This window comes from Galeopterus variegatus, unplaced genomic scaffold (assembly GCF_000696425.1).
Source record: "Galeopterus variegatus unplaced genomic scaffold, G_variegatus-3.0.2 Scaffold2038, whole genome shotgun sequence".
NCBI lineage: Eukaryota > Metazoa > Chordata > Mammalia > Dermoptera > Cynocephalidae > Galeopterus > Galeopterus variegatus.
In genome coordinates this window covers 293512-304452 of record NW_007728149.1, presented here as the reverse complement: position 1 = coordinate 304452, position 10941 = coordinate 293512, and the positions used below count along the sequence as shown (strand labels likewise).

The following is a 10941-nucleotide window of genomic DNA, read 5'->3' as shown; positions in this document are numbered from 1 at the left end:
GGCATGTCATCAGTTCAAAACATCACCTCCCTCTTAGAGGAATAATTGCTCCTTCCATTATCTCCAGTTATGCTCCTTTCTTAGAGTAGAAACAAATCTTCTAAGGCCTTAGTGGGAGGTGACATCAAGGGCTAAAAAATACTCTTTGGTGAACTCATCACTTTGATGCTCAGATAGAAGTCAGACTGGGCAGAAGAGAAGCTCTAAACATACAAAGGACTTTGAAATTTGAGATTAAAAAAGCAAGCAGAAAACTGAGAGATATTATTTTAGTCACTGCTAATATGGGATATTATTCAGTTTGTTTATCTAATCCAGCATTGAGCATTTATTAACTGGATTCTGCAAACACTTGTGGATTGATAATGTGCTGCATATTTCATCATACTTGGAATATAAATTTGAATAAAATTATAAGAAGAGTTGATTTTTATTTAGTTTTCAAACCATGTTTGAACCTGCAAGTAGTTTGCAAGTTAAATTATCACTCAACTGGCTGCATAAGTAGAATTGGGTAGTATTAGGAAAGAATCCCCAGAGACATTGCATGAGACCAAGTGTCTGCCTTCTGTCTTATACCATTTGTGACTGTTGCATACTTCAGCACTTGAAAAACTATGCCTCTGTGACAATAGGCCCTCCAGTGTTGCTAGGAAACCCAATAACTGTTTTTTACAACCTTGAGATTTCACTTCATTTCTAGTGCAACACAAAGAAGAGTGGTCAGATGTTTTAAACATTTTTTGAAAAAGAAATACCGAGGGCCAGCCCGGTGGTGCACTGCTACAGTGCACCGCTTGGGAGCATGGCAGCGCTCCCGCCGAGGGTTCGGATCCCACATACAGACCGGTTCCCGCTCACTGGCTGAGCGAGGTGTGGGAGCAACACCGAGGGTTGCGATCCCGTTGCCGGTCCCGGTCCGGTACGGGCGCGACACTGAGGGTTGCGATCCATTGCCGAACACGAAAAAAAGACAAAAAGGAAAAAAAAAAAGAAAAAGAAATACCGAAAGCCATTTAAAAACCTGTTTAAAATTTCTCAAGCAGTATACACATGAGAAAATCTCAGAATAAAGCAGAAATGAAGAAGTGAACAATCACTTTAAAATTTCAGTTCTCGAAAGATAATTGCACTTTTTTTTTTTTTTTTTTTTGGTGCCAGGCTGGTACAGGGTTCTGAACCCTTCCTTGACCTTGGTACTGTTAACACCATTCTCTAACCAGCTTATTAGTAACTGGCCAGCCCCAAAATAATTGTTATTAATGGTTTGGTATATATCTTTTCAGATCATTTTTATTCACATACTTCTAACTATTTTTTAAGGTAATCGTTTAAAGTAAAATTAATTTTTATATATCAAACAAGAAAGAATGAAACATAATACTATGAAAACTAAGATGCTTTTTATTCTAATGACTTTCTGTCATATAAACACTGAGAGCATGAATTAGGAGGATTTGAACTTTAACACATTTGGATGTCTAATTGATGTCATTTAACTTTATTTGATTTTACAAAATGAAAACACTAAAAGTGCACAGTGACCAGGAAGTTTCAGTTAATTTATAGCAATTTTTCATTCTCACTTATATATTTTTACCTCCATAATTTTAGACTATGTCTTAATTCATTTTGAAATGGAATTTTGATTTTGGAATTTGGAATGGAATTTGATACATAAAGTCTTAATGGAATTTGATACATAAAGTATTAATAACCAGACAGATTAAATGCAGGCAACACGTTGTAGGAGCTATAGAAAGAAGTATTTGAAGTAGCAGGAATTTTTTCTGGCAGATGAATGCTTTTTTCCAAAATTTCTAAAATTGATAAAAGTTATAATCCAATAACCAATTCTTTTCTACTATATGTGAGGAACTACAACAGGAGATAGAGGTACCCATAATTTCTCCCAATCCTAATGGAGCTAATGATTTAATGGTAAATCAGGACGTGCATTTTAAAAGGTCCTAAAAAATACAAGGTAGTGTGGGAAGAAGATAAGCTCCTCAATATCTATGATATGTGACAAAACCCTGGATGCTAACTAAGTCAGCGTCACCGTAAAATTTATAAAGAAAAAAAAAATCCAAAGTGGCATATTCTAAGTGCTAAGTGGATGATAGAGATAGTAAAAGTACTGTGAGCATTCATAGAAAGAAAGAATAATCAGTGTAGGGTGGAGAGGTAGGAGAATGCTTTAGTGAATGAGGTAGGAATGGAACTGCATTTATTAGAAGTGATAGAAAGTATTTTTTTCAGAGGTTTAAGTATTCAGGAGAAACACTTGAGATTATACACATAAATATCAAATCATATCACTTTAAAATAGAAATGTGGACATGAAATGGATACTGGAGTAGTATGGACTTTGTGGGGGATGAGTAGTTGATTTGGGTGGAATCAGTGGGTTTGGATGGTGAATCATCAACCTTGCCTGTGTAACAAGCCACTGTTCAGATCCTGGGGGGTTGCCAGTTTATTCTAGGCCAAGATGGGAAGTTCTAGACTCATTCACAAGGCTGCAGACCCTGGGCTGGGCTGGGGCCAAGTATTCTGGGGCAGCTCCCTGTGGGGTGGTTGCAGCTATTGGTCAGAATCCTCGGGTTCCTTCCTGTGTGGTTTGTTCACACAGTGGCAGGCCTCTTTGAGGTGAGAGTGGGCCCAGCAAGGGCACTTGGGGCCTGGACTGCGCTCCTGCCATACACATTCTGTTGCTCACAGCAAGGCCAGCCCCAGATTTAAGGGACGACGTGCAGAGAATTTGTATTCATTTTTAATCTATTTGAGGAGTACACTTACATGTGATTAAAAGCTTAGAATGGTGCCTGAATGTAAATGGGTATGAATGTAACCTGGCTTTTCTTTAATTCCGTATCTATTGGCTTTGACTTTATTAACATATTACTACAACTTCTAGTCTGTGTATTAAACTTATTTGATGGCTGATGGAAAGGATCATGCAGTGGTTAATAACTTACCTCTTCATTTTGGTTTGTTCTGTTGGAATTAATTATTTGAAAAACAACATCAAAATAGTCATTGTAGAGAATTAAGACTCTGGACTGATTTACTCTTAATTTGGCTCTAATGTGTTTATCTTTATGGTGGGAACAGAGAGAAGGGAAGGAAAGAGAGAGGCAGGCCCCATGCACCATAATTCTAGTGCTTAGGGCCTATTCCAGGAGGTCATTATCCAGCTCTGAGTGTCATTGTTAGCTGAGGTAGCTATCCATATGTAGAGCTGCTGCTTTACAAGAAACAGTGAAACTTACAGTTCTTCATGCATTAGATGTTTGAGTTTATACTTAGGAAAGTATTGGGTTATCACAAGGAAACCATAGATGTGACAAACTGGTGCTGTGCAAACTTTCGTAGTGTAAATAGCAAGAAAATTAAGTTTTATGTGATAGTTCATTTACAGACTAAATTTGCATTTTAAATCAAGTTGATGGCTTGTTCATACTTACTGAAGTTTGAAGACAAGTGTTAAAACAGATGTATTTTTATGTGGAGATTGATAAACATAATTGTTTGTCTTTTGAAAAACAAGATGTGAATTGATTATAAACTCAATATTTTTTCTCTTATGAAGCAAGAAATAGTGCCATTTTGCTCATAGTTTATTTCCACCTTTTATGCATGTGAGAGATACCAGTATTGTTAATAGTAAGCCGTTAACAGGGTGAGCTCTTACAGAGTTGCAGTGGGTTTAAGTCATCTCTTTTTGACAAACTCAATTGAAAGAATGTTTGTGGGAATTTTTGCTTGTTTGAAACTTAGTATATCTTATTTTGGCTTTTACATATTTGTCAAATATTGCCACTCAGCATTAATTTTCACTTTAATTGTGATCTAAATGGGAGTTTTATAGAATATAAATATCAGAATAAGTTATGGAAATTTAAGATGTCTTTTAAAAATAATAAGATAAATATGATTGACTTTTTCAGACAAAAAATAGGAAAGGGATGAACAGTAAAAAATGTCTGAAAGATAATATCGAGGTCAACTGTTTTGTAAATTAAATAATATATATGAATTGACAGTGTTTTCTTTCTTTCTGAATTGTCCTCATCAAAGTTTATTGCTTAGAAATATATATATATTTTTCCTTTTTGTCTTTTTTCGTGACCGGTAACGGGATCGCAATCCTCGGTGTCACGCCTGTACCGCGACCGGCAACGGGATCGCAACCCTCGGTGTCACACCCGCACCGCGCTCAACCAGTGAGCTGACCGGTCTCTATATGGGATCCGAACCCTCGGCGGGAGTGCCGCCACACTCCCAAGCGCCACACTCTACCAAGTGCGCCACCGGGCCGGCCCTTAGAAATATTTTTAAGCATTCAATAGAAGTTCATAATCAAACTTAATAAAAATTTAGAATTAAAGAAGGCTTGGCAGAAAATGTGTCAAAATTTATCAGTATGTGCCCCCCCCGATAATAATGAGTTCCCAGTGTGTTCTCCACACTGAGCCGAGCATGAATTAATGTATAGCCTTGAATTTGTATAACTGACCTTTCAGAGGTTCTAGCTAAGTTCAGTTTTAAACATCTGCTTGGATATAGAAACCCTCTACTAGTAGAAACTTCTTTTATGTAGTGTTGGGAAGTTCACAGTGCTCTTACAGGGAATTGTATCAAATGTGATAATATTAATAGTGTCATTCCACTTTCACAAAGGCACAAACTAAAAACTGGGCATTGCTGAGTTTGAAATCCATTCCTCTGGACTCAGATCCCATCCTGTGTCCCCAGCGTCACTGTGCTCTTCCTGAATGGCTGTAGGCACTGTGCATGCTGCCTGCGTGATAACAGATGCTTAGTCTCACATACATGTTTCATTTTCCAGGTTTCACCAAAAGTCTGAGTATCACTACTACTGATCAGATGATTGAAAAAGCCAAAGGGGAAACTGCCTATCTGCCATGCAAGTTTACTGTTGGTTCTGAAGACCAAGGGCCGCTGGACATTGAGTGGCTGCTTTCACCAGCTGATAATCAGAAGGTGGATCAAGTGGTAAGTTTGCTAAATGCTTGCTTACTCAGCAGATGTCTGTGCATTGTCTTCTGTGTCCATCACTCTGCTGATCATATGGATGGGGTCTATGGAGCTGGGAAAAAGCTCCTGATTTCTCAGGCTTATGGTCCAGGTGAGGAAGGCAGTTGTTCTGGTGGAAAGTGAGGACACATATGCAGTGGAGTGAAATGGATAATAAGTGACATAAGATTACAGAAGAGGAAAAGCCCTCTAGGCTTCTTAGAGAAGGCATCAGGGCAGAAGAGGAACTTGCGAAAGTTCTGAAAATCTGCATTTGGAAGTGTAAGATACCTGACAATAATGGAGGGGTATATGGAGCAGACACCATAGCCAGGCAGGAGAGTGCATAGTGGTGGGGGATGGCGAGTCAACTGCACTTTGTTAGAGGTTAGATAGAATTACATTTTTAAGTTTTGCACACAAACAGACTCTGTCACCAGTAGAAGGATCGTTAAATGTAACAGTGTAATGCAGGTACATATTATTACAGAGCCTGTATTCCTTATTTCTTCAAGTTAAAATCCTGTACAATGAATTTCTTAAAAATCAAAACAAAGTATAACATAAAAAAAGTATAAAATATTTAATCTTAAATTTTAAAAAAGTGAAGATATTTTATAGTATTTTTTCTAATCAAAGTAATAAAATAATTACTAATGTTGGTAACTGGGGAAGCTAAAAATAGCACAGAGGAGGAAACTTGCCCAGTAATCTCACCTCCAATTATATATATCACACTTTGCCTTTCAAATGGTTCCAGAATATCTTACTTTATTTAGAATGTCACATATTCGTTTCATCTGACACATTTAATAAAAAAATCAATGTTAATAAATTACCTTAGACTAGGGAGAGGAAAACAAGTCCATTTAGAAGAATGTGGTAATATATATATTTGGAAAAGAAATTTTATTTTTAACTAGTGTCCATGTCAGAGATGAGATTATTTAAAAACTGAAAGTAAAACTCTTCCATTTAACGGCTGAGTCAGTATAGTTAGATAATTAATATTTTTTAATTAATAATAATAATCCAGTCAGTTTGCCTACATTGCATTTGTGAAAAATAATTAAATGCTCGTGCCAAGTTGTGAATGACTATGGCCTCCCCCTCCAAGGACATACCTCTGCCTTGATTTAGCTACTGGAACTTCCTTCTGTCTCTCTAAGCAAAATAAATTGAGCTTGACTCATTCTGTCTGTTTCCTCCCTGTCTTGCTCTTACTCCCCTTTCTCTCCTTTCTCTCTCTCTGTGGAAGTGTCAGCACCCTAACTACAGGCTTATGGTCCTGCAGTTCCTGCTTCCCCTGCCAGTGCTGTGCCCATTTCCCTTTAGAGTCCAGAACTCTGATCACGTGCTTAAGACAGGTGAAGCTGGGGATGTATGTGGAGAGCACGGGTCTTCAGTGCTTCAGGCTGAAGACTCATGAGATGAGTGAAACTTACGGCAAGGTGTACATGGAGACCAAAGCACAGTGTGCCCCAAGCCTTTAGTGTGCATGTTAATGGAAGGAGGACCCTGGTCTTCCATTCTGAGTGGGACCCTCAGCCTTCCTGTGCACGGGAGTTGTGAGATAAGTGTGGAACTGGGACTTGGCTTTAAGTGCCCATCTCTGGGTTAAAGCCTAGCCTCTAACCTAAAACACAGTAAAAGCAGACCAAAAGAAAGATAGAAGAGTTAGGGAGAAATTGATGCAGAAAAGGATGCTTACATAGAATGACCCTATTTTAATGTATTTAAGCTAGCAGACAGTGTTTAAGGACCAGGAATCAGAGAACTGGGCTGGAGAAATTTCCATTCTTATTTCCTGTGTGACCTCTTTAGTCAGCAGTTAACATGTGCTATGCACTGGGTAGTATTTTATATACTTTAATTATATACATTTATTAAATCCTTAAAATGACACCCTAAAGTGAGACTTATTATGCATATGAAAAAGAGGAAACAGAGGCCTGGAGATTTGAAGGAACATTCCCAGGGTCACACAGCTGACAACAGGTGCAGTTGGGATTTGAACCCAAGTCTGTCTGACACTCACACCTGCACTTTTATTATCCTTTGCACTATCTTGTACTGCCTCCCACGTTTCATAAACTTCTGTTTCCTCATGTGTAAATTAGGAACAAACACTCCTACCATCTCAGAGTTGTTAGGAGAATTCAGTGTAATATTGTATGCACAAGCATTTGTAAGTTTATTAGTGATACGGAAATGTTAATCATTACTACACTAAGTCAGATGGATCTGGTTTGCATCTTAGCGGTATGACTTTGCAAAAGTTGATCTGTGAGAGCCACTGCTTTCCTCACCCTAAATGTTAAATGTGAAAGATGCAGGTTTGTAAGGAGGAAGCAATGAAGACATGTAAAATTGCCTGTTAGTCCCCTGTTTCTTAATTACCATTTGTAATATTGTTTTCATAGGAAAATACTAAGATAGTTTACAAAATAACCAACAGTGGGGACACATCTTACTTGCCAGGCCTTCCTTAAAAGACTACTGAAGTGTGTGTATAGCAGAGTGAGCTATTGAAAATGCAATACTGGATTAAACTTCATGGCCTTTTACAATGCACAAGTCAGTAGTTAGACACAGAGGAAGACAGGGCAGCCTCTTTTGTGGAGTCCTCAGTATTGTTGCTGACAAGCAGGTGTGGCAGAAGATGGAGCAAATAAAGGAATGGTTTGTGTTTACAGAGTAAGTCAGCTATGGACACTTCAGCTGCTGCTTTTATTCCCATAGCAAGCTGGTATTGAGTGCATCCTCCATGCAGACACTTAATATATAAAGAAAAGCTCTTTAGTGGATTAGGGGTGGGGTCAGTGTGGTAGGGGAGGAGATAATACAGAAAAGAACCCAAGTCCCTTCACTCAAATTGCAACAGAATAAACTTGGGAAAGTATTCTTGGATGACATTTATTCTGATTATACTGCACATAATTAGCATCTCAGATAAAAATTTATTTGTGCAATATAGACTTATTGTGTTTCCTGATTACCATTTGAGTTTGGCACTACTGTCCTTTGGCCCTTGGATCTTGTGACCAGAATGAGGGATTTCATTAGGGAATGTGGAAAATTATAAAATGTGTTGAATTAATTTTAGAAATTGTTAGAGATGACTATTATAATCTCTTCCAAGTCAAATTTAAAGCAGATTTTTATTTTCCCTCTAAATCTAGCCTTCAGTAACTGCCCTCAAAGCCTGTTACAGTGGCTCAGAAAACTCAGTGAAATTTAGGAAGGGGTCTTTGCTTTAGTCACAGAAGATTGAAAGACTTAGTCACAGTCATTGAAAGGTCTTCTAAACCTGGGTACATATATCTTAAGAGGTTTATTTAATGATTCTATCTTTTAGAGTCTAGAACCTACAAGTGTCTCCAACTTAGTATTAAGTTAAAAATGTTGTCTTTTTGTTAGATACCACAGGTAAATCCCACAGGGGAGAGGGTAGTATGTGCTTGATTTTATAGACTTGGTTGGCATATTGCAGCCTTGGAGGCAGGTGAAAAATAGAATGTATAGGAATGTACAAATCTGTGTTCTTGTCCAATCTCACTAAATCACTCAAAGTATACTCGTAAAGTATAGGACTATATTACTTAGTCATGTTGGGTCTTGGTTTCTCCATTTAAGATGGGACTGTGGGACTGTATTCAAGGATCACAGTGATTGTTTTTTGTCTTCTCATTCTGTGATTTGGATAATTGTAGGTTTCCTTATCATACTGTGTTCTTTTTCTTTTTTCTGGATTTTACAGTAGCATGGTATATCCAGACCTTTTTTAATGAAACAGGTTTTTTGTTTGTTTCTCCCCCCTGTCTTTTGGCTTTCTTTTAGATTATTTTATATTCTGGAGACAAAATTTATGACGACTACTATCAAGATCTGAAAGGACGAGTACATTTTACAAGTAGTGATGTTAAATCTGGTGATGCATCAATAAATGTAACAAATTTACAATTATCAGATATTGGCACATATCAGTGCAAAGTGAAAAAAGCTCCTGGTGTTGCAAATAAGAAGATTCAGCTGACAGTTCTTGGTAAGTTATTTTTATTTGTATGAATGGGTTACTTGGTAACAGGGTGAGTGATCACAGTACTATAGTAGAAGGATTTATGTAAAACAAAGCTTAGTTTTTTAGAATAATAATTTTAAACATTCGAAGTACATCTAAATGTCCTCACATGGCATAAAACATAAAGCTAGCATACTTTTTTAGATAAAACAAATAAGAAATGACCCACTTCTTTGTGAAATTCATAAAAGAGTTTGAAAATAAATGAGGAGTATTGTGGTATGAGGAAGAACCCTAAGCCAAAAGTTAGGAGATCTAGGTTTTTTGCCTTGTCCTCAGAATTTGCCTTGAGAATTAAATAGAACCTCTTTTATTTCCCTGGGCCTTGGCCTCCCATTTTGAAACTTAAGAAGACTTAATTAGCATTAAATTTATCAGATTTCATTCAGTTCGAAATTGTTATATGTGCTTTAAGCTTTTACCTTCATTACCCAAGGAATAAATGCGGTTTCTATGATAAATAATTGGAGTATTTATTTATTTATTTTCTTTTTTGGTTTGTTTCCTTTTTCTTTCTTCTTGTTTTTTGTTTCTCTGTTTGTTTCCTTTTTTCTTTTCTTAATAATTGAAGTATTTAGAATGGAGAGGATGGGATATGGTAGAAGGAATTTTGAATTGGAGAAAGGCCATTAGACATCAGATAGTTATGTAACCTCCCTGCATCCCTGTTTTTCATCAAGTGAGGGGATTAGACAGCTGCTGGGATGTCTTGTAGTTCTGTCTGTGATAGTTAAGAAGGAGGTAACTGTAAACTGATTTGTAAGCTGTCAAAGACTTCAAAATTTGTTATCCTTCTCTAGATTGTGCAATAATGTGCACCAGTATTCTTATCCCTTTGAAATGAGAAGGTTTAAAAGGTTATAGCTTATGCATACGCTTCTAAAACCTTATCATGGTAGACTTAACACAAAACGTACAATGGCTACCATACAGGAGAAGACAGCTATCTTCCTCTCTTTTATCGCAGTAATTCCCCGGTTCTGTGGTGCAAGCTATCATGTTTTGGAGGATACCTGAGGACCCACTTTTCATAGGAAATGCTCATTGCTAGAATTGCTTAGCCTTCTCCTGGAAGTAATTAGTCAGGCAATCTCCCCACACCAACTTTTCCCTTGTTCTTTTTGTTTTAGAGACTGATCAGGGGTAGGGTAGAGAAGTAGTTAAGTGTTGGGTACCAGAGTCATTTTTGAACATTCTTCTTTTTATGTCACAGCAGACAGAGACTAGAAACAAGAATGCAGATTTTTGTGCATCCCCATGGCAACTTCAGGGGTTGGTAAAGCAGTCTTCTGCTGTTAGCATCATTGAGTAGGCACCCGGGGGGTCCTGGTAAAAAGTACCCCATCCTAAATGGCACAAGTTAAAAATGTTTCCTATGGTGTGAAAGTAAGTGAACCTGAACAAGGAACCAGGTAAATGAATATGGTAACATTGGAGATCCTAGCTTTTTGTGTCTACATTGAGTAAACATGGAGTAACCTTTCTTTTTTATAAATATGCAAACAGATGAAAGTTTAACAACTGGTCTGAACTCCCAGATGCAGGGATACCTGACTATACCTTCTTTCAATACTGTTTTCCAGGAAGTATTGAACATTTTTTCTTTTTTTTCTCTTTCTTTCTTTCTTTTTTTTTTAAATTTTATTTTGTCGATATATAATGTGGTTGATTATTGTTGCCCATTACGGAAACCTCCCTCCCTCCTCCCTCGCCCCCCTCCCACCCAATAATGTCCTTTCTGTTTGCTTGTCATACCAACTTCAAGGAATTGTAGTTGTTGTGTTTTCTTCCCCCCTCCCCCCCGGTTTTTTTTTTTT

The 10941-nt window shown here is 37.4% G+C and overlaps 1 protein-coding gene across 1 annotated transcript in view; it reads left to right on the top strand.

Moving 5' to 3' along the window:
* Nucleotides 1-4860: 4860 nt before the first annotated feature.
* The window catches only part of CXADR (coxsackie virus and adenovirus receptor), a 41828-nt gene continuing 35747 nt past the window's right edge, over nucleotides 4861-10941 (top strand). Inside the window, exons 1-2 of the mRNA XM_008580169.1 lie at nucleotides 4861-5022; nucleotides 8884-9088. Of these exons, the coding sequence (XP_008578391.1) occupies nucleotides 4894-5022; nucleotides 8884-9088 (334 nt within the window). The 5' untranslated portion in view covers nucleotides 4861-4893. The remainder of the gene's footprint in view (nucleotides 5023-8883; nucleotides 9089-10941) is intronic.